The 19,745-nt window shown below is 40.2% G+C and overlaps 1 protein-coding gene across 4 annotated transcripts in view; it reads left to right on the top strand.

Moving 5' to 3' along the window:
- The window catches only part of USP32 (ubiquitin specific peptidase 32), a 63,389-nt gene that overhangs the window by 37,760 nt on the left and 5,884 nt on the right, over positions 1–19,745 (top strand). For 2 of the 4 annotated variants that reach the window (XM_058854265.1, XM_058854264.1), the window contains 22 exons: positions 24–139; positions 523–585; positions 2,139–2,222; positions 4,540–4,601; positions 4,711–4,813; positions 6,111–6,303; positions 7,394–7,569; positions 8,286–8,426; positions 10,096–10,255; positions 12,497–12,651; positions 12,908–12,989; positions 13,509–13,583; positions 14,058–14,196; positions 14,454–14,559; positions 14,959–15,132; positions 15,615–15,789; positions 16,395–16,546; positions 17,141–17,252; positions 17,454–17,665; positions 18,010–18,194; positions 18,550–18,636; positions 19,529–19,649. In XM_058854265.1, the coding sequence (XP_058710248.1) occupies positions 24–139; positions 523–585; positions 2,139–2,222; positions 4,540–4,601; positions 4,711–4,813; positions 6,111–6,303; positions 7,394–7,569; positions 8,286–8,426; positions 10,096–10,255; positions 12,497–12,651; positions 12,908–12,989; positions 13,509–13,583; positions 14,058–14,196; positions 14,454–14,559; positions 14,959–15,132; positions 15,615–15,789; positions 16,395–16,546; positions 17,141–17,252; positions 17,454–17,665; positions 18,010–18,194; positions 18,550–18,636; positions 19,529–19,649 (2,873 nt within the window). The remainder of the gene's footprint in view (positions 1–23; positions 140–522; positions 586–2,138; positions 2,223–4,539; positions 4,602–4,710; positions 4,814–6,110; positions 6,304–7,393; positions 7,570–8,285; positions 8,427–10,095; positions 10,256–12,496; positions 12,652–12,907; positions 12,990–13,508; positions 13,584–14,057; positions 14,197–14,453; positions 14,560–14,958; positions 15,133–15,614; positions 15,790–16,394; positions 16,547–17,140; positions 17,253–17,453; positions 17,666–18,009; positions 18,195–18,549; positions 18,637–19,528; positions 19,650–19,745) is intronic. The other 2 variants (XM_058854266.1, XM_058854267.1) reach the window with 2 other exon arrangements.

The following is a 19,745-nucleotide window of genomic DNA, read 5'->3' as shown; positions in this document are numbered from 1 at the left end:
AAAGTCATTCCCTTTTCCCTCAGTTTGCTTCAAGGTGTTTGACGTGGACCGGGATGGGGTCTTGTCTCGCACCGAGCTCAAGGACATGGTGGTGGCACTTTTAGAGGTCTGGAAAGACAACAGGACAGACAAAATACCCGTGAGTGCTGTCTGGGGGTTGATTTCCTTCTGTTTCCTGAGCCATCCTCCCAAAGGAGGAACGTCCATGATGTTTGGGTGGGGGTCAGGGAGGTGCAGGCTCCCCTGGGACAGGGACAAGTGGCTGTCCCTTGCCTTGCAGAGCTGTCACCTGCCCCAAGCACAGGGTTTGATTAGAATGTGTTCCTGACCTGCCCAGAGCTCAGTGGTTTGTCTCTAATGTGTGTTCTTTCATATAAAGACAGGTACAAAAGCACAGCTTTTTGTCTGGGAGCCCTTGGTTTGAATTACTGAGAGCTTCCAGCATCTCCTACAGTTTTATTTTTATTCTGAGCACATCCTGCTGGGAGACTTTAACTCTGATTTCTAATCCTTTTGTTGAAGGAGTTGGACATGGGTTTGTCTGAAATCGTGGAAGATATTTTACATGTGCATGATAACACAAAGGTAGGAATTTGCTGTTCTTTCCTTGTCATTTTTATACTCCGGTATCTTCAGTTTATTTATGAGAAAGTGCTTTCTTTAGAGCACAGATGTGTCAATAAAAGATTCTTTTTCAAGAAATGTCAGTTTTCCATTAAAATTTACCACGTTGTTCTGTGAAAGAAGGAACTTGTTTGAATTTTATAAGCCATTTTAATACATGAAGCGAAAACCAAAATGCATAACCAGATGAAATTAATTGGAAGCCTGCACTGTTTGCAAGGCTCTGCTGTGCATAACTAACACCAGTTTTAAATCTGCTGCTTGACTTCTGGGGAAACTGTTCTTTGTTTCCTGTTAAAATTGATCTTAAGAGAGAGTGCAGAAGTTTATCTTACATTTTATGCTGTGTCAAGACACATTATCCTCCTTTGGAGGCATCTGTCATGACACAACAAAAAGTCTGGGTAGTTTATATTGTGCTTTAAATGTAGCTGAGTGTAAATCTGTAATTATCTGTACTTCTCCTCCTTGCTCTTTAGAAATAGGAAATTTGGAGATCTCCACAAAAAATATTGTGGAAGTTGCTTCCATTATTTCATCCTTTGCTTCACTAATTGGGAAGAGTGTCTGGAAATGATAAATAATTTATGAAAAACTATAAAGAATGTCTAGAAATGCTTAATTCCATGTTTGAATAGTTGTCTTGCCTGCTTGTATTCCAACAAAGTGGTGGGCAAATACTTCACTGTAATTCTTTAATTGCCAAACCTGTGGAAATTGTGGCTTCTTTCAGTTTCATCTTTTGAGGTTTTTATTGTTTGGCTTCTTGAAAAAAAGGGTAGTTTGTAATCAAGTGTACAGCAGTCCTGGTTCCACGAAGAGTTAAAAAAGAATATTTCAGTCTTCAGAATATTTTTGTAGTGGCATCATCAGTGTAGTGCTGGAAAGAGCTGATGGTGCAGTAATTACATAAATTATTTAACCTCTTTTTGTGTGTTAGCTTTGACCTGGGCAAACTCTGGAGAAAATGGTCTGTAAGGAGGGGCAGAGTAACTGCCAGTGCTGTAAAATCGGCTCTGAATTATATTGCCAGATAAAAAAATCAGATTGATCCCTTCACTGAATCAGAGATCCCTCTGCCATGGTCAGTGTTACAGCACTGTGACTTGGCAGGTGATGAAGAATTAATGGGATTTGTGTTGTTAGGTGAGATCACAAGGGCTTGCTGACCCAAACTGGTTTTTCCCAAGCCTCAGAGGAGGATGGTGGGTGTGTGAGTGGGTGCAGGTGATGGACACTGGATGTGAGTGATGGAGAGGTTCCACACTGAGCACTGTTCACCCTCTGTTCTCTCAGAGATGTTCAGTTCTCTAGGTTGCCTGTATTATGCTAAAACTGGATTTTTTTTTTTCTTTCACTAGATCAAATTTTATTGAAAAAGTGGTAGATGCCAATTTTTATCGAACCCCTGGTTTTGTCATGACTTGCATGAGGCAGGCAAAGTGAGCATTTTGCCAGAACCAGGTTCATGTTTTGATGGTTTCTCCTTCCCCTTTCCTTCTCCTCCCTTCCAGCTCGGACACCTCACTCTGGAGGACTACCAGATATGGAGTGTGAAGAGTGCTCTTGCCAATGAATTTTTAAATCTGCTTTTTCAGGTATGTTTAGGGGAAACCTAAGGCTGTAATTTACAGTAATTAACTGCTGAGCTTTCTGCTTGGCCACGAAGTGCAGCATCAGCATTTGTGTGCACAGGAGGGGATGTGGCTTTGCAGCTCTGGGCTGCCTTGGCAGAATGATTCTCTCTTTGATTTGTTCTTTGCAGTGCATGGAGATGCCTAAAGCCTCATCTGTTCAAGAGGAACCTGGTGCACTGTTCAGAAAATGAAATATCAAGTGTATCAGCAATTATATTTTCCATTAGACAAAGGCTGTGTTTGAAATTATTTTTGTGGCAAATCTTTGCCAAGAAAGTAACCCAGGGAATGAGGGAAAAAAAAAAATCTCTAATTCTTTCCTTTTACATTTTACAAGCAGTTTCCCTTTACATTTTCTGTTAAGGCCCTCTAAGGTACCTCTCATTGCTTCCTTAATGAAGCAGTCCTGGAAAGCTGGGATATCCTATCACTGTTCACTTGCAGAAGCTGAGGATTAAGTATGTGCTGAATTGGGTTTTAATTGAGCTTGAATTGGATTTTTCTAAATCCTTGAAAGCCATATTTTAGCTCTGGCTCACTTTGTGCAGACAATAACCTCAAAGAGTATTTTCATCCTCTGCAGTTTGTTCCTTACCTGTTTTCCTTTGAGGTTGATACTTGGAGTTTAAATTATAATAATAATAATAACAACAATAATAATAATCCTAACTGGCCTGTGACTACTCCATAAATTACATTTTCAATGATGCTTTCCCAAGAGCCTCAGGGTGACTGAGTGAGAGTATCCCGAGGCCAGCAGCTACACCACAGCTGGAAAGAGTAACACCAGAAAGTTCTTCAAATTCATTTTATCTCTAATTACATCAGGTTTGCTGAAGTTGCAACCTTCTCCAGAAGGGCTGTCTTTATTTTTGGCCTGTCTGGCATCAAATATCCCCTCATAACTAAATATTGATGAACTAACAAATATCCCTGCAATCTTGACAAAGAATGAATGAAGATATAATAAATCTGTCTTAATGCTGATTACACATCACCAGTGTTGCACATTCCTCATTGGAAGTCTCATTTACAATGTTTTTTTTTCCTCCTGGCATAGCTGCTATATTTTCATTTTAGATTTTAACTTTATTTTTTTTAAATAACTTTATCATGTAAAGCACAGGGCAGAGTCTGCCATTGATTTATCTGGGCATTTATTTGAGGTGTCATGTGCCTCATCTGCAGACAGAAGAGCCAAATATTCTGAGTGGAAAGCTTGTCAACAAATGGGTTTGTTTGCAGAGGGGTTGGTTTATCTGAAGAATCTCATTTTAGCTCAATGCTACGCAAATTTAAAAAGAAACACCAGACCCAGCTGTGTTGTGTGTGCTGGAAAATCTGTTGCTTCCCCCTGGCTAATGGCCTTTGTTTCATTCCAAATGTGATATGGTCTCTCTCCCTGTAATATAAATTTAAATAAGACATCTTAGCAGCGATTAGAAATCTCCAGCTGAGATACAAATTGATAGCATCAAAAGAGACATAAGGACAAGGCTGTAAATCATGGGGTGAGCAGCAAAACCATCTGGGAGGGTCGAGAGCTGCCCCTGCTCCCTGTAAGGCTCCCGAGGAGCCCTTCCCTCCTCTCCTCCCTCCCTGTCCAGCTTTACTGGGAAAGGAGTGGAAGAGGAGCCATCTGACACTGGCTTGTACTGGGAATAAAACCCCACCCAGGCCAGGAGATGGGGCCTTTTCCTTCTGGGTTCAGTTCAAAATGAAATAAAAAGAAAATAAAACCAGCTCCAGACATCCAGAGAATGGCCTGTACTCTGCAGAGTGGTTTTGGCTGTGGTTTGGGTTGGTTGCTCTGCTTTGAACTTCTTCCTCAGCCTCTCCAGTGCTTGTTTCCCTTTCAATCCCATCTAGAACCACTCATTCCCAGTTTGCTCCCTTTCAATTCTTTTTAACTTTTAGTTCACCCTCTTCCAACCACCTGCCCTCTCCCAGTTCCTCATTCCCTGTATCCAGCACACCCAGACATCCTAATTTGTGCATCTGATCCACCTCAGTCCTGTGATCTGCCACAGCCTGGAAATAATGAAAACTGCTTTTTTTCTTCACCTTAATATTTGACTTGGGGCGTTTGACATTCTTGGTGCTTTTATCTTAACAGCGGGAGCCAGTTGGGAATCTCACAGCTCAAAAGACTTTTTTATTAGAGTTTTATCAATTTAAAGTAATCTTACTCCATTATGAAATGATGAAAAGTCTCATTTGAGTTGTTTTTTTTTTTGCTTTCATTTACCTGTTAATAAGAATTTCTTTCTTTCTCCAGGTGTGTCACATAGTTTTGGGACTGCGACCTGCCACTCCAGAGGAGGAAGGACAGATCATTAGGTGTGTGCTTTGCTCAGAACCTTAAGTGGCTTTCAGATCCACTTTTTAGTGTTTTCAAAAGAATGAAAATTCCCTGCTTGGGCTAAAAATTCCCATTCTCTCTGTGCAGAGGCTGGTTGGAAAGAGAGAGCAGGTATGGCCTCCAGCCAGGGCACAACTGGTTTCTCATTGCTATGCCCTGGTGGCACCAGTGGAAAGAATATGTCAAATATGTAAGTAGAGTAATAATAATAATCATAATCTATACTTAATAAGTGATTTCTTGTCTTTCTGAATGTGTTGGTGAAAAAACCAGAGTGGAGAAAATGGCTGCTGAACCAATAATGCTCAGAATTGAGCATCTCCTGTCTCTTGGTGGGAAATAATTGTTCTGCTGAATCATTGTTATGTGGGGAGCTTTGCGCTGTAATTTCATTAAATTCTCATCTCTTTCATCATTCCTGCATCTCAGAATATTTTTTGAATAAAAACCTTGCTCACAGGAGCATTTCTTTCACATTTTCTGATCCATTTGATAATAAAGCTGCCCACTTTGGCTTGGGCCATAAATACACTCAATGTTCTGGACAAAGGAGGAAACTGGTATAATTTGCTTTAGAGGCAATGACAAAAAATAGTCTAATACCCAATCAAAGGAGTCCTACTAAAACTTTATGGACACAGGGTGCACTTTAATACCCTTTAACTAAAATATTTAGGCTAAAGCACCACTGAATTGTACAAAATACAGAATGTCTAATAAATTTAATAATATTTAATTGGAGATAAATATTATTTGCAGGGTAAACAAGTGAAATAAACTTCTCAGAAGAGTTTTATATCCTCATAAGTAATCATATAAGTACGTGATTTGTTTTATAAAAACAAATAGCTGAAAGTACTCAGAAAAATGCAGTGTGTGCACTAACTAACCTTGTAAGGACCATTATTCTTTGTGCACAATGAATTGGCCAAATGAGGGTTTAAATGCCAGGAATGCCAGGTAATTTGATCCTTACCCTGGTGTGAGTGCTCAGATGTGCTCAGGATTTCATCCCTAATCTTTTGCATAAAGGCACAAGGCAATTACTTACTGCACTTCTCAAGCAAAAATCAAAAATCAGCAGAATTTCTGTGAAAATGCTGCAGGTTGAGGAAAAAATGTGGTTTCTGTTGTTGTGTTTGTTTTCTCATTTAACCATACGAACTTCAAGTCTTCAAATATTTACAGTCTGTAATTACAGCTGTTTAAAACCAGGTAGATATTTTTATGTATCTCGGTAAGGAAAATAATTTTGGAATTTTGTCTCTGTGCAGCATAGTTTATTTGATTGTTTTAACAATTTTGGGTGTTTATTTCTGCTGGGTTTCCTTTTTGTTTTGTTGGTACATGTAGAAAGCATATTTCCTTCAGCAAATCTTGCCATGTGCAGAAGTGGTCACAGAACTGTGAATTTTTGGTGGCAGGTTTGACTGCAATGTCTTTGATCTTGGCTCATCATTAACTTTTCTATTTCTTCCCAACTCTAGGATGCAAACCCAGTTGTGATAGAGCCTTCATCTGTCTTGAGTGGAGGTAAGAATCCCCTCGTAGCTGCTGCAGCCAATACCCCAGAACAGGGAGAAGACAAAATGGGAGGTCTTAATGACTTCAGTGCACCAGAAGAAAAGTTTTCAGATAATATTTCCACTGCCTCAGAAGCCTCAGAGTCCACCAGCAGCAGTAAGCATCTTATTTCCTTGGAGGTTTAATACAGAACAGCTTTTGGGAAAACTGCACACTGCATGGACCCCTCCAGCCAGAGAGATAACACAGCTTGGATTGCAGGATTTTTAACATTTTTTTAGGATTTTTTAGTCTGTGGTGGCTAAACACAAAATCTGGTTTAACAGCAGTTCATCTGTTATGTTGGGATTCACTTCCAGAATTATTTTCAAAGTATTTTTTGTCCTATTGTTTATTTTCTGAGGGGATATTTTCCCCCCACTTTCTCATTAAGTTCTTTTAAGCTGGTCAATCCCATATTCTGCCATGCAATGATAGTAAAAAGAGGGAAGAAACAGCAAAAAAACATGAGGAAAAGCACAGTTGTAGTTTAACAGGGAATGTGATTTAAATTGGAATGAGTTTGTGCAGATCCTAAGAGCTATCTTTGTGAAAGAAGAGATTTTAGTCCAGATTTTCAATGAGTTCTTGTGAGAATTGGAGATTTTTTTTTCTTGTAAGGCAGCTGAAGGTTGCATCTGATGCTTTAAAATCTTAACTTTGATTGAAATTAGGTAAATTACTGTGATTTTTTTTTTTTTTTTGAGTATAGGGGTTGGGGGAAACAAAAGGCAGAGAGACAAAGGTTCTTTCTTTTTATTTTTATTTTAATTGAAATTTCCATTTAGTTCTGCATGACCAAAGCAGCTTTTGTAAGAATAAAACCATTTGCCTTTTCAAGGAAAAATAAAACAAGGCATCATTGGATGTATCTTTGGTTCTGTATATGAGTTTTTTTAGGAGTTTGATATTCAAGCATCCAGATTATAACTAAATGCTCACCACATCTGCTCATGCAAAGCTGGTTAGGCTGTTTCAGTGCTGTGTTTGTGTAATCATGATATAAAATATAAAGTCCTAAGTCCCTTTCTGAGAGCTGATAGATTTATCCCTCTGGAGGTGGAAGAGTTGCATGTTTCACTGCAGGATGAAGGACAGCAAACTTAATATTTTTTAGAACAAGGATACAAGAGTGTAAGTCATTCCTTTGTGGTTTATAGGATCAGGAACTGAATGATTTCTGTTTTTTCTCTTGCTCTGTGCTCAGATACTCTGTACCCTGGCACGCCAGGCTCTGAGGTGAGCTTTGCAAGGCAGCACAACACTTCAGACAATAACAACCAGTGTTTCCTTGGCTCCAATGGGAGTGCTCTGCTCCAGCTGAACCCCCAGAAACCAGGAGCTATTGACAACCAGCCCCTGGTGACACAGGAACCAGTGAAGGTAAAGGCAGCTAAGGCATGGCAGTAGAGGAAAAACATATTTTAGCTGTCTTTTATCACAGCTTTTTAATGATGGTCTTTTTCAGCTTAATTCTGAATTAACATTGCTTTATCATACAGTAAAATTAAGGTTTCTTGCTCTTATTTGAAGAGGGAAAAATCGTGTTCTGCTTCTCCAGCTATTCTTGTGTCTTGTGAGACAAGAAACATTCAAAATATTCTTACAGTTGGAGAGGTATTTATGAAAAGACAGCTTGCAGCATTAAATGTAAAATACTTTGATAATCAAACATTTCAGCGTTTCCATCTAAATATGAATTTACTGCTGTTGCATAACAATATAGTAAAACAAAACTGATAGCTTTTGCAGTGTGAGTGCAAATAGAACATGAAACACAGAGCAGCAGCATCAGTGCTGAGCAGAGAGGGGATTTTCCTATTCAGAGTTGTTGGAGTAGGTGACACAAGGGCAAAACACATGAATTTTGTACTGCACAAGCTTTTAGAGAAACAGTAAATAATGAGACTTGAACCTTAATTACTGTTACATTTAACTACCGGCTCTCAGTGTGAAAAGCAGCTGCTAATTGTTACTTAGAAGTCTTTTAATAATTAAAGAGTATTCTGTGTTCATGAACTGGAATCATTGTGGCCATGTACTAATTTCCACACTTGAGATGTGACAAAACCCGTTTTTTTTCTTTTTTTTTAAAAAAGGCTGCATCATTAACTATGGAGGGTGGAAGGTTAAAGAGATCTCCACAGCTGGTGGAAGGAAAGGACTATGTCATGGTGCCAGAACCAGTTTGGAGAGCACTTTACCACTGGTATGGAGCAAACCTGTCCTTGCCCAGGCCGGTGAGTTGTGATTTTAGACACTTTTTAACAACCAAATTTGTCTAGCAGCACGAGGTAACCTCTGACAGTCATCTCCCACTTCATCCTGTGTCTTGAAGAGCAAAGTGGAAAAAAGCAGCCTCCAGACTGGCCCTGGATGGAAAGTTGTGGCTGTTCACTGGAGGTTTGCAGCAGAGCAGAAGTGCTGCTCAGCTGCTGGTGTTTGCTAAAGCACACAAAAGTAAACCTGAGGTCAGCTTAAAAGGCTTGGCATCAAAACTCATCTTTAAAAACTGAGATACAATTAAAAAGCTATAAAATGAAAGGTGGAACACCTGCAGCTCTGGAAACCTGTTTCTTCTCTCTAACAATTGCATGAAGTAGGGGGAAGGCAATAATTGCTCTTTCAGCTTCAGCATCACAGAAACACAGTGTGCAGAGTTTGGGGAAGAGCTCAAAAGCATCTGGCTATAGGTGAGTCCAGGAAAGAGAACAGAGCAAGGCTCCTCTCTGTCAGAATGGCTGCTCAGAGCCCCTGGGAGCTGGAGCTGCAGGAGTCTGCTCACTGGGAAACATTTGGGAACTTTTTCTTCAATTTCCCTGCAGTGTATTTATTCCACAGAGAGGTTGGAATGTTCTCTGTCAGGTAGTCTCTTGTAGGAGAGATGCACTTAAAAAAAGGCTATGAGGGGATTTTTGTGCTGGTAGCAATAGATTTTTGGTGGTTGGTGTACAAACATCCAGTGTCACAGATGGGAGAGGATCATCTCTATGATTTTTGACAATTTGGTCTGTTGGCTCTAGTGCAGACAATTATTTTACAGGGAAAAATCACTGGCTTCTTACCTCCTCCCACACTTTCTCCATGGAAACAAACACCTTTCATGATCCAGAAAAGGCCACATCACTTTATACACAAAGTAATGTGCTTTTTTATTCTCAGAAAATGTCATCACTATTGTTTTTGTTGTAGCTGAAGTTGAATACTGTGGCACTTCAGTGTGGTACGTTCCTTCTCACAGCTTGAGCTGTTTTCTTCTGCTTCACGTGGTCACAAAAAGACTGAACATTCCTTCCATTTCTGGTTGTATATTTGGGCAGATCTAGGTGGTAAAATCTTTGTAGAAATGGCGGCTGAAACGCTGCAAAATATGTTTTGGGGTAATTTCAGCTTTTTCTGTCAATGCAGCAAAATGCAACAAAAGCAGGTTGCAGCCTGTTTGTACAATATGAAGGTTTTAAGTCAATCCTGTGGTTCCCAAAGTTCAAACCAAATGTCTTATCCTGCATTTGTCAGTTCTTTCAACAGCTGTGAAAGTTTTACGTGGAAGTGTTATACACTGAGTGGAATTAATGAGGTTCATTGTGGATTCACACATACTCCAGGAATTATAAAAATATTCTTTCCATGGTGTGGTGCTGAGAGTGATGCTGCACTAAATAAGGTGTTTGCTTTTGACAACCTGCAGCTAATAAGCTCCAAAAAGTGCTTAGGAATCAGGAAATTGTCATTCCTGGGGATATTTGCCTAAAATCCCATGAGAAGTTTAGGTTTTTTCTCTCCTCATAAAAGAGTTGGTTTTTTTAATAGTTTAATCAGTTTTTAATGATTGAATCACTCCCATTCCAACTGCTATTTCCTCCACACTTGCAAGGTGAGTCCCTAAAATGTTCCAAACATGTTTTGCAGGTGATCAAGAACAGCAAGACCAACGTGCCAGAGCTGGAGCTGTTCCCTCGGTACCTGCTGTTCCTGCGGCAGCAGCCGGCCACGCGCACCCAACAGTCCAACGTCTGGGTCAATATGGGTATGATGAGCCTCAGAATGTTCCCTCAGCATTTGCCCAGAGGTAACTTAAGAATGCAGCAAGAACCACCACCCCCTGTGCAGTTTCTAGGCCAGCCCAGGCTGGGGGAGCTTCCTGCTCTGCGTTTGTGCTCCAGCTCGATCGCCCTGCGGCACCGTCGGCGCTCAGGAGCGGCCAGGGGCTTTCCCCTGCTCCCCCCTGAAAGGAAAAGGCAGCAGGGAGCATTTGCAGGGCTTTCCCCTGCACCCTCTCCTCAAGGGAAGAGGCAGCAGGGAGCATTTGCAGGGCTTTCCCCTGCACCCTCTCCTCAAGGGAAGAGGCAGCAGGGAGCATTTGCAGGGAAATGAGTTGATTGCCACTGTTATGGGTGAGTTGGGAGTGAGAAATGAGCACTGCAGAAGCTGAACTGTGATCAGAAGATCCAGAGCTGGGCATTCCTGTTCTGGGAGTGATTCCTGTAGCCGTGGAATAGGTGCCTCTGTGCTTCTCTGATAGTGCAGTGGCACAATAAATTCAATTAATGCTCAGCCAACTGCTTCTGAGTTACTTGGGAAGCTGGGCTTTGATGCCCAAAATTATTTAATGCTCTTTAGAGAGCGATGAAATGAATGGAATATTAAGACTATTATTTGATGTAGTTCAAAAAGACAATTAAATACAAACACCCAGCTAAAATCTATTTGTCATAATTGTGGTGGTAATGCTCACCAAAAGATTGTCCAAGAGTAATCTTTAGGTTGTGGCTTCACATTTCAGCTGAGGTGTTGCAGGATTTGTCTCCAGTTCCCAGTTTGCCTCGCACAAGAGGCTGCAGGGAATCCCTGTGTCACATTTGGACACACATTTGCATCCACAGTAACATGTCCAAAAATGGCCTCACCTGACTGCTGAAAACTCAGTCCTTCAGCCTTGCTCAGAATGTGGGTAAAACTCTGATGCAGATGCTCAGTTTTTCATTGCTCTGGTAGGATCTCAAGCCTCTGTGTAGCCTGTGCCATCGAGTTGTGCTGCACAAACTGCCTCTGCCCAAATTCAGCTTTCCTGCCTGACCTAATCCAATGGAAACTGCTTTGTCTGGACATCCTAAAATTCCCAAATTCCAATGGACAGAATCTTTTCATGTGCCAAATTTGATCTTGATTTGGAATTACTTTGCACTGCACTAATTTGATTGTCCAATCTGTTATTAATCTTGTGGAGTTCTCAGATGTGCTTTCTTGCTGTAATCTTACAACTAATCCTCTGATCCCTAATCTCAGAAAATGTTGTTTTCTTTTAAAAAAGCTGAGTACTTTGCTTGGTACACTGAAACCAGACTGATGCTTTGCTGATTTATAAGGTATCATTTACTCTCTTGACAAATTGCATGTGATCATGTAATACTGCACCTTTTCATGTTGTTCTGTTCATTTTATTGTAGTCTTTTAAGGGTGAACAGGCTAATTAAGTATTGCAGTTGTCCAGTTTGGCTTTGGCTGGATAATAAAAGCTTTTCATGTTTGTAAGGAGTGGGGAACTTCTGAATTTTAAACAAAAAAAAAAAAAATCCTGTTTAAAGTTGGTCTCATCTCTAGTGCAAAAGTTTTATTGTAAGATGAGCTTCCATTAGAAAGATGGGATTTTAATTAATTTTAACCAGTTTAATTTAATTAATTTTGACCAATTAATTTGTTGTTGCAAATGTGAGCTTGTTGAGAAATTTTGGTGGAAATCCCAGGTGTCTTCACAGAATGATTTGAGGAATTTAGTTTTTACGAAATTTTGTTATTAAGAGTACTTCTATTTATTTTGAGCTGCCAGGCTGATTTCATGTGCACAGATCAGAATTCATCCCCACAGAAGAGCTGAAGCTAAGTCATGCTACTCCCAAAATTACTCAAAGTGTTTGTTTTTTTTACCTTCTATTTTACTTACAATATTCTCTCAAAAAAGAAATCCTTGTGAACTTTTGAAGTCCTTTATTTTGAAAATTCCCTTTGCCTCTCATACTGTGTCTTCAAGAAACAGAATCATGAAAACTTGTAAAACTCCACTGAATTTTTTTTATTTTCTATGAGAATCTCAGAGAAGCAATTTTCTCCTAGGTTTTACTAAGAAGGGAGGTATTTTATCTGCTTTGTGACAGCAGATTTGTTGTCCCAAAGGCTCAGTGACAACCGTGTTTCCACCTAACTCATAAACACAAGCACTACAGGTGTATAATACTTCTTGCAGAAAGTATATTCAGTGTATAATTATTGGGTGAATCCATTCTCTTTTCCCCTTCTTCCACTGTGAATCCAGGGAATGTCCCTTCCCCAAATGCTCCTTTAAAAAGGGTCTTGGCTTACACTGGCTGCTTCAGTCGGATGCAAACCATCAAAGAGATCCACGAGTATCTGTCCCAGAGGTTGCGGATAAAGGAGGAGGACATGCGCCTCTGGCTCTACAACAGTGAGGTAATCTTGCTCCTTTTCCTTCCTTTTTTAATTTGGTTTTTTTATATGATGTGTTTTATTTCTTTCCAGAATATATTAACTACACATGCCCAGAAAAATGAGTGTGGCCATAAAGATTCTTCACAGTTAAAGAGCCTTGCTCTTTATTTTTCGGAGATTTTTGTGCTTTAATTTCCGTGTTTTGAGGTGAAAGGATCCTCAGAAGGTTGTACATGTAGAACTCTAATGCTGTGGTGGTTTTTTTTTTCCCTTGCAGAACTATCTCACTTTGCTGGATGATGAAGATCACAGACTGGAATACCTTAAAATCCAGGATGAGCAGCATTTAGTAATAGAAGGTATAAAAAGTATCATTGACTATACTTCTAAAAATAGAGATTTCCAGAGGGAATCTATGGGGAGGTGATGGCAAAGCTAATTTAGGAAAGTTTTTATGTATTTTGTTCCTATTTTGAAATACATTTGGATCTTTTGTTGGTTTGCAGCAACAAAAAAACCTTCATGATGGCTCATGAACTGATTTGTTCAGACCTGGTGGATCTTTATTGAGAATTAGAATAAGAATTGAGAATTAGAATTTTCTAATAAGAATTAGAAAAATTTGCTATTCAACAGCAAAAGCAATCCCAAGGCTGCTTTCTAAAGATGTTACTGGTGTGGTTGGAGGGATGCCAGTGTTAGAATGAGTTCCAATAATGATTAGAAACATTGAAATGAAAACTAGCAAAAATAATAGCTAGAAGTAAGCACATTTCTAATCCCAAATATTAGAAAATTTTAATTAAACCTCTTCAGCTGTCTAAGCTCTCTGGAGTAAGTAACAATTTTTAAAAGTCCCTTTTCATGTCCTTTTCTAGTTCGAAACAAAGACATGAGCTGGCCAGAAGAGATGTCTTTTATAGCAAACAGCAGTAAAATAGACAGACACAAAGGTGAGTCTTCCACAGGGTCACTGGATTAAGATGAGAAGAAAAATAAAAAAAAACAGTCAAAATGTTGAAACAAATTTTTAAACACAAGTCATGTTAACACTGGGTGAGGTCTTTTAGGCTGCTTTGCTTGGTCTTTATATTAACTTAAATGCTGGAAATGTGGGATTTTTTGTTTATTACCTTGGATTTTGTTAAAGCAAGGAATAATTAAGATTTTAACAAACGAACCCAGAATTTTCAGTACCATAATTACCTGTAAATATTCTCTATGGATTGCACTGCTGTCTGTAGTAGATCAGATCAACAAAATACCTCAATTTCTGTGAAGCAGAGTTGAGAGAGCAGATTTTAAACACCTGCTGCATCCGTGTAGTGTCATAACTGGGAGCAGGTTCAATTGTGAGAAGATGCTGCTACAACATTCTGAATTTTCTCCTTTGCACAACTGCTAAAATGATGGGTTTTTTTGCTCAGTTCCTACTGAGAAGGGTGCTACAGGCCTGAGCAATCTGGGGAACACGTGCTTCATGAACTCCAGCATCCAGTGTGTCAGCAACACCCAGCCCCTGACGCGCTACTTCATCTCAGGGAGGCATCTCTACGAGCTGAACAGGTAATTCCTGTGGGAGAACAGTGGCATTTTGGGTGCTGGAACATTTATTCAGGGCTGTCTGCTTCTGCAAGCTGAAATTCAGTGTAAAGGAATGATTTGAATTCAGTGTTACCAGCTCTGCAGCAGATACTACGTTAGAGGCATGGAAATACAACCTCTTATTTCTGGAAGCAGGAACCTTTCTGCTTTCTTCTTCATCCCCAGGCTTGAGCTGTGGTTAAATTTTAATCAGGTATTAATTCCTTTGTGATTTCTAGGACAAATCCCATAGGAATGAAAGGACACATGGCCAAGTGCTATGGGGATTTGGTCCAGGAGCTGTGGAGTGGCACCCAGAAGAACATAGCCCCATTAAAGCTGAGGGTGAGTTATTCTGGGGTGGAAAACAAGGATTGCTTGGAAAAGCAGAAATTCAGTGCACTTTGTCCTGATGTTACCTGTATTGTAGCAGTTTGGAGACTCAGTCTTCCCTAGAAGGAGCCAGTGTTCATCAGACCTGGTGGAATTTGTGGTTAAAAGGCCAAAGGAGTTACGTGGTGTGACATAGGCTGTGCTATAAGAAGTGGCTTTTATGGCCCTTTTTAGGTACAAAGGATGATACATTTACCTGTAAATGAGCTTTTGTTCTGAAAGAAAAGGGGCTCCCTTCAGCTCTTGGCAATCGAATTTGTGTTCATTGACAGCACATGTCTCGTCTACAATATTTTGATTTCTTTTTACATCTTTTACATGCTATTAAATAAGTATCTGATTTTTTTATAGTGGACAATAGCAAAATACGCTCCAAGATTTAATGGCTTTCAACAGCAAGACTCACAGGAGCTTCTGGCTTTTCTTCTGGATGGGCTTCATGAGGATTTGAACAGAGTTCATGATAAGCCATATGTGGAACTGAAGGACAGTGATGGTCGGCCAGACTGGGAAGTAGCAGCAGAGGTGAGGCTTCAAATCCTTGGCTTTGGGGTGGCTTTGTGTGTTTTTTATCTTCTTATGGTACTAAACTGAGAAACTGTTGATTAGGCTGCCTGTGGCAACACCTTTGTGACTGTAGCACCTTTTGGATATTGTCAGAGATGTGATTTACAGAGATAATTTCACCTTTGAGCTGAAAATTAATTTTAATTCTAATATTTTACAATTTATGAAGATGATACTTCACAACACGTTGTAACAATGCAAAATTAGGGAGTATCAAAATATTTCAAGATGCCTGATAATCCCCTCAGAAATATTTTAAATGATGTCACACCTTGATTATTGTGTTGAGAACTTTACTTGTGCTAAATACTTCCTATTATAAATTAGGGAACAACTTTTGTGGAAATAATTTGACTCACATAGGCCAATGAAACTTTGGAGAGCAATGAAGTAGTCTCCAGTTTCTAACTTTGTTTTATATTTTTTATGCTTCATTTCAGGCCTGGGAAAACCATTTGAGAAGAAACAGATCCATTGTTGTAGATTTATTTCATGGGCAGCTGAAGTCACAAGTGAAATGTAAAACTTGTGGGCATATAAGTGTTAGGTTTGACCCTTTTAATTTTTTATCCTTGCCTTTGCCAATGGACAGCTACATGCACCTAGAAATTACAGGTGAGTGGTGTAAACGTGTTCTTCCTAAAATAAAATCTGTATAAGTGGAACAGCTGTAAAACATCAAATTTTGCTTGTGTTACTACTTATTAAGAATAATACAGTCATTTTAATATAACAGAGTGCAAGAAGTTTCGCTGGAACATGGTTAAACCAAGATAAAATGTTTAGAAACAGAAAAGGATGGCCCATTTTCAGTCTTGATTGCAGGATTTAATACAAAACCTTTTTAAAATGGAGATTTTGAGGACTTTCCTTCTGTTCCCTCTCTTGTGGAGGTTGTCCTAAATCTACCCAGAGGAAAAGCAAACCAAGGGCTGGGGGAAAAATACAATATGGATCATGAACTGTGCTCTGAAGGAGCTGTGGATTGCTGGAAAAAAGTGAAGCAAATTTTGAAACAATTTTTTCCTGCCTGTGCAACAAGAGATTTTCTGACTTTGTGACATCGCCTGCAGACCTTGAAAATTGACTGGGAAAATAAAATAAATCATCCATTCAAGTTATGAAAAAAATATTTTCCAGTAACTGGGGAGCTGTAATGTATTATTGTCATTAAAACTTGCCTGGGTTGCTGACAAGGGTGTTTCTTTTCCCCTTTAAAGTAATTAAATTAGATGGTACCACTCCTGTTCGATATGGGCTGAGATTGAACATGGATGAGAAGTACACAGGCTTAAAAAAACAACTCAGTGAACTCTGTGGCCTCAAACCAGAGCAGATTCTGCTTGCAGAGGTGCACAGCTCCAATATAAAGGTAAAAAGAAAAAAAGATTCATTATTGCTGCAACATGCTTTGAGTGTTTTTGTTATTTCTTTATTATTTTTAACATTTAAACTCTGCTTACAGGAGCTGTGAAATAATTTAACTAAAAGTATGATAAAAAATCAGCTCAGTTATCTCTCTATATGAACTTTTATTTCATTCTTAAACATTCATTCATAATTTGGCTTGCTGTAAATAGATTAAAATTGATTGCTAAGGATATTTTTAGGAAAAGAAAAACATCTTGAGGTAATAAATCTCAAGTTAAGGTGCTGTGATGAGTTTAAACACTGTCAAGACATCAGGACCATAAGTAATGACTGGCTTACAGTGTGTATGGATATTTCCAGGTGGATTTTTTTGCTGTAGATTAAAAGTGCTTGAAATGAGATGCTCTTGGTGTGTTTAGAGAGCCACTGAGAGCTCCTGCAGAGGGCTTGGGTTCCTTTATTCTTCTGGAAAGGTGTAAGGAGGCAGATGGGAGGGAGAGAGGAGTGCTGAGCGCAGTTTGCAGAGGAGCAGAACACGTTTTGGTGCCAGATAAAGGTACCCACGTGCCTGAGCAGCTTTCCCTCTCTCCTGAAGAACTTTCCTCAGGACAACCAGAAGGTCCGGCTGTCCGTGAGCGGCTTCCTGTGCGCGTTTGAGATCCCCATCCCAGGCTCCCCCACCTCAGCGTCCAGCCCTGTGCAGACAGGTGAGAGACAACTCTGCTTTTCCTGCTTATTTAAACTGCACGGTGTTGAGAAGCTCAGGACTAAACTTTATCATTAAGCCAGGATTAAAGAAAGGACAAGTGCAGGTTGCGCTCGGTATCCGCAGGGAACGGGAAGGATAAAAACGCTGGGATCAGCTGTGCTCGCTGTGGATAATTGATAATTTAATTGTCTGCCTTCAGAGATCCCAACTGGGCCATCAGCCAACGGAGCCCCCACCATCCTGATGAACGGGGACATTGCCAAGCCAAGCCTCATTCCCAACGGGATGCCAAACACTGTGGTGCCGTGCGGGACGGAGCGCAGCCCGCCCAGCTGGACCCTCAACGGCCACGTGCCCTCGCTGTGTGACAGCCCCTGCACAGGCTACATCATTGCAGTGCACAGGAAAATGGTCAGTGGCCTTGCACACTCAGCAGCTCTTGCTGCTGCTGTACACTCAGAAATTTAAAAAAAAACAAAGATTTTTTTTTTTTTATTGTCCACATGATAATTATACACATTTACTTTTGATGTGGTCAGATAACCTCACCATAGCATCATGAAATAGAAATGTTTTTCAGGTCAGTGATCAAAAATTGCAGTATTTAATATTGGCATTAGAGTCATTTTAGTATCATTATTGATTAATTTTAATTGCCAAGGCCTGAAATAAGTCACAAGGCCAACAACCCAGGTGATTATTGTACTGTGAGTTAATGCACCTTCAAATCTGACTCCTCCTTTTGCTTCCCACAGATGAGGACAGAGCTTTATTTTCTCTCATCTCAGAAGAATCGGCCCAGTCTCTTTGGAATGCCCTTGATTGTTCCCTGCACAGTTCACACACGGAAAAGGGACCTCTATGATGCTGTGTGGATCCAGGTCTCCAGGCTGGCCAGCCCCCTTCCTCCTCAGGAAGCCAGTAACCATGCCCAGGACTGGTGAGTTGGGCACCTCAGCTTTGGATCTGAGTTAGAATACAGTGCCTTACACTTGCTTGCATGATTTAAAATTGTGTTCATTTGATTTATCATAATAATGGCAGTAATTAAAATTAAATCCTATTTAGTACAGTTAAATGTAGCTGCACTTAAAAGTTGGCTTCGTTCTTATCCAATGATTGATAATTATTTATATCTGACAAATTTAAGCCATGGAAAGGCAGCTTTTAATAGTAAATTGTAACCAGAATCATCATTTTGAGGGTTTTCTTTAAGTAATCATAACAAGCCCAGTGAAGGGAGGTAATTGCAGTGAGAGTGCTGCTGTTTGATGTTGTGTTCTCCTCTATTTCAGTGATGACAGCATGGGGTATCAGTACCCCTTCACCCTCAGGGTAGTTCAGAAGGATGGAAATTCTTGTGCTTGGTGTCCATGGTACAGGTAAATTGTCCTTTTTTCCATTTTCAGCAGGGAATCAGTCCAGCAGAAAGGTAATTTATGGTAATGGATCTGTGGTACATTTCAGACTTCAGAGGTAATATCGAACAATAAGAATCCAGAATGTAATTTCACCAGAACTCTCTCTAGGCAGACTTGCACTGCAGCATGGCTTTTATGACTTGCAGAGCTGAAAGTTCTGCTGCCACAGAAACTTTAAATTAGGAGACAGAAATGAGATTATCCAAAACCTGTAAACTGTCTGTGTGCAGCCTTGTGTGTCCACAGACTTGTGTGGTTTGGGGGGGTTCACACAACCCCAATTTTTTAGATGTAATTCATCTATGCCTATGAGTTCCTTGTCATTTGAAGGGTAAGATTGAAAATGAGCAATAAGAAATTCACCCTGGAAGGATGCTTGGACTTTTCCACAAACAAAGACTTGCTAATGAAAATTCCAGACCCTTGCTGGAAGGTATTCAGGCCATAAACTAATTTGTATAAAAGTGTTTTATAGCTCTTAGAATTAGCTATCATGACAAAAATGACTTGTGGAGACAGAGCAGTGGAGTTTTTGGGGTTGTAGCTGGGTTTGGTCAGCACTGGATCAGGCTACAATGGAAGGGACCTTAAATATCATCCCATTCCAACCTCCTTCCACTGGATCATGTGCAGGCAGGTGGTGGAGCTCACCCAGCTGCTTCCATTTCTCACTCTGGTAAGGTTTTGCAGTAAAAACACAAATAACCCTGAGCACTGCTGCATGAAAACATCTCACACTGAAGGCAAGGCCTGGAGCTTGGAGGGTGCAGATGCTACAAAACGAGGAGCAGAAGTGAGGGAATGTAGAAGTGATTGGCCACTTCACTGACCACATCCAACCTTTCTGATTCAGATTCTGCCGTGGCTGTAAGATTGAGTGCACAGAGGACAGGGCTTGTGTGGGCAATGCCTACATTGCTGTGGACTGGGACCCCACCGCGCTCCACCTGCGCTACCAGACCTCGCAGGAACGGGTAAAACACCAACAGAAACTCTTTGCTCTTTGGTAGCACCTCTGAAACACCACCCATTGCAGCCTTTTGATTTATTTGATGCTGCTTTTGTCTGTT

The sequence above is a fragment of the Poecile atricapillus genome, chromosome 21 (assembly GCF_030490865.1).
Source record: "Poecile atricapillus isolate bPoeAtr1 chromosome 21, bPoeAtr1.hap1, whole genome shotgun sequence".
Taxonomy (NCBI): domain Eukaryota; kingdom Metazoa; phylum Chordata; class Aves; order Passeriformes; family Paridae; genus Poecile; species Poecile atricapillus.
The sequence above is the reverse complement of the archived record's forward strand: the minus strand, read 5'-3'. Positions and strand labels throughout refer to the sequence as shown.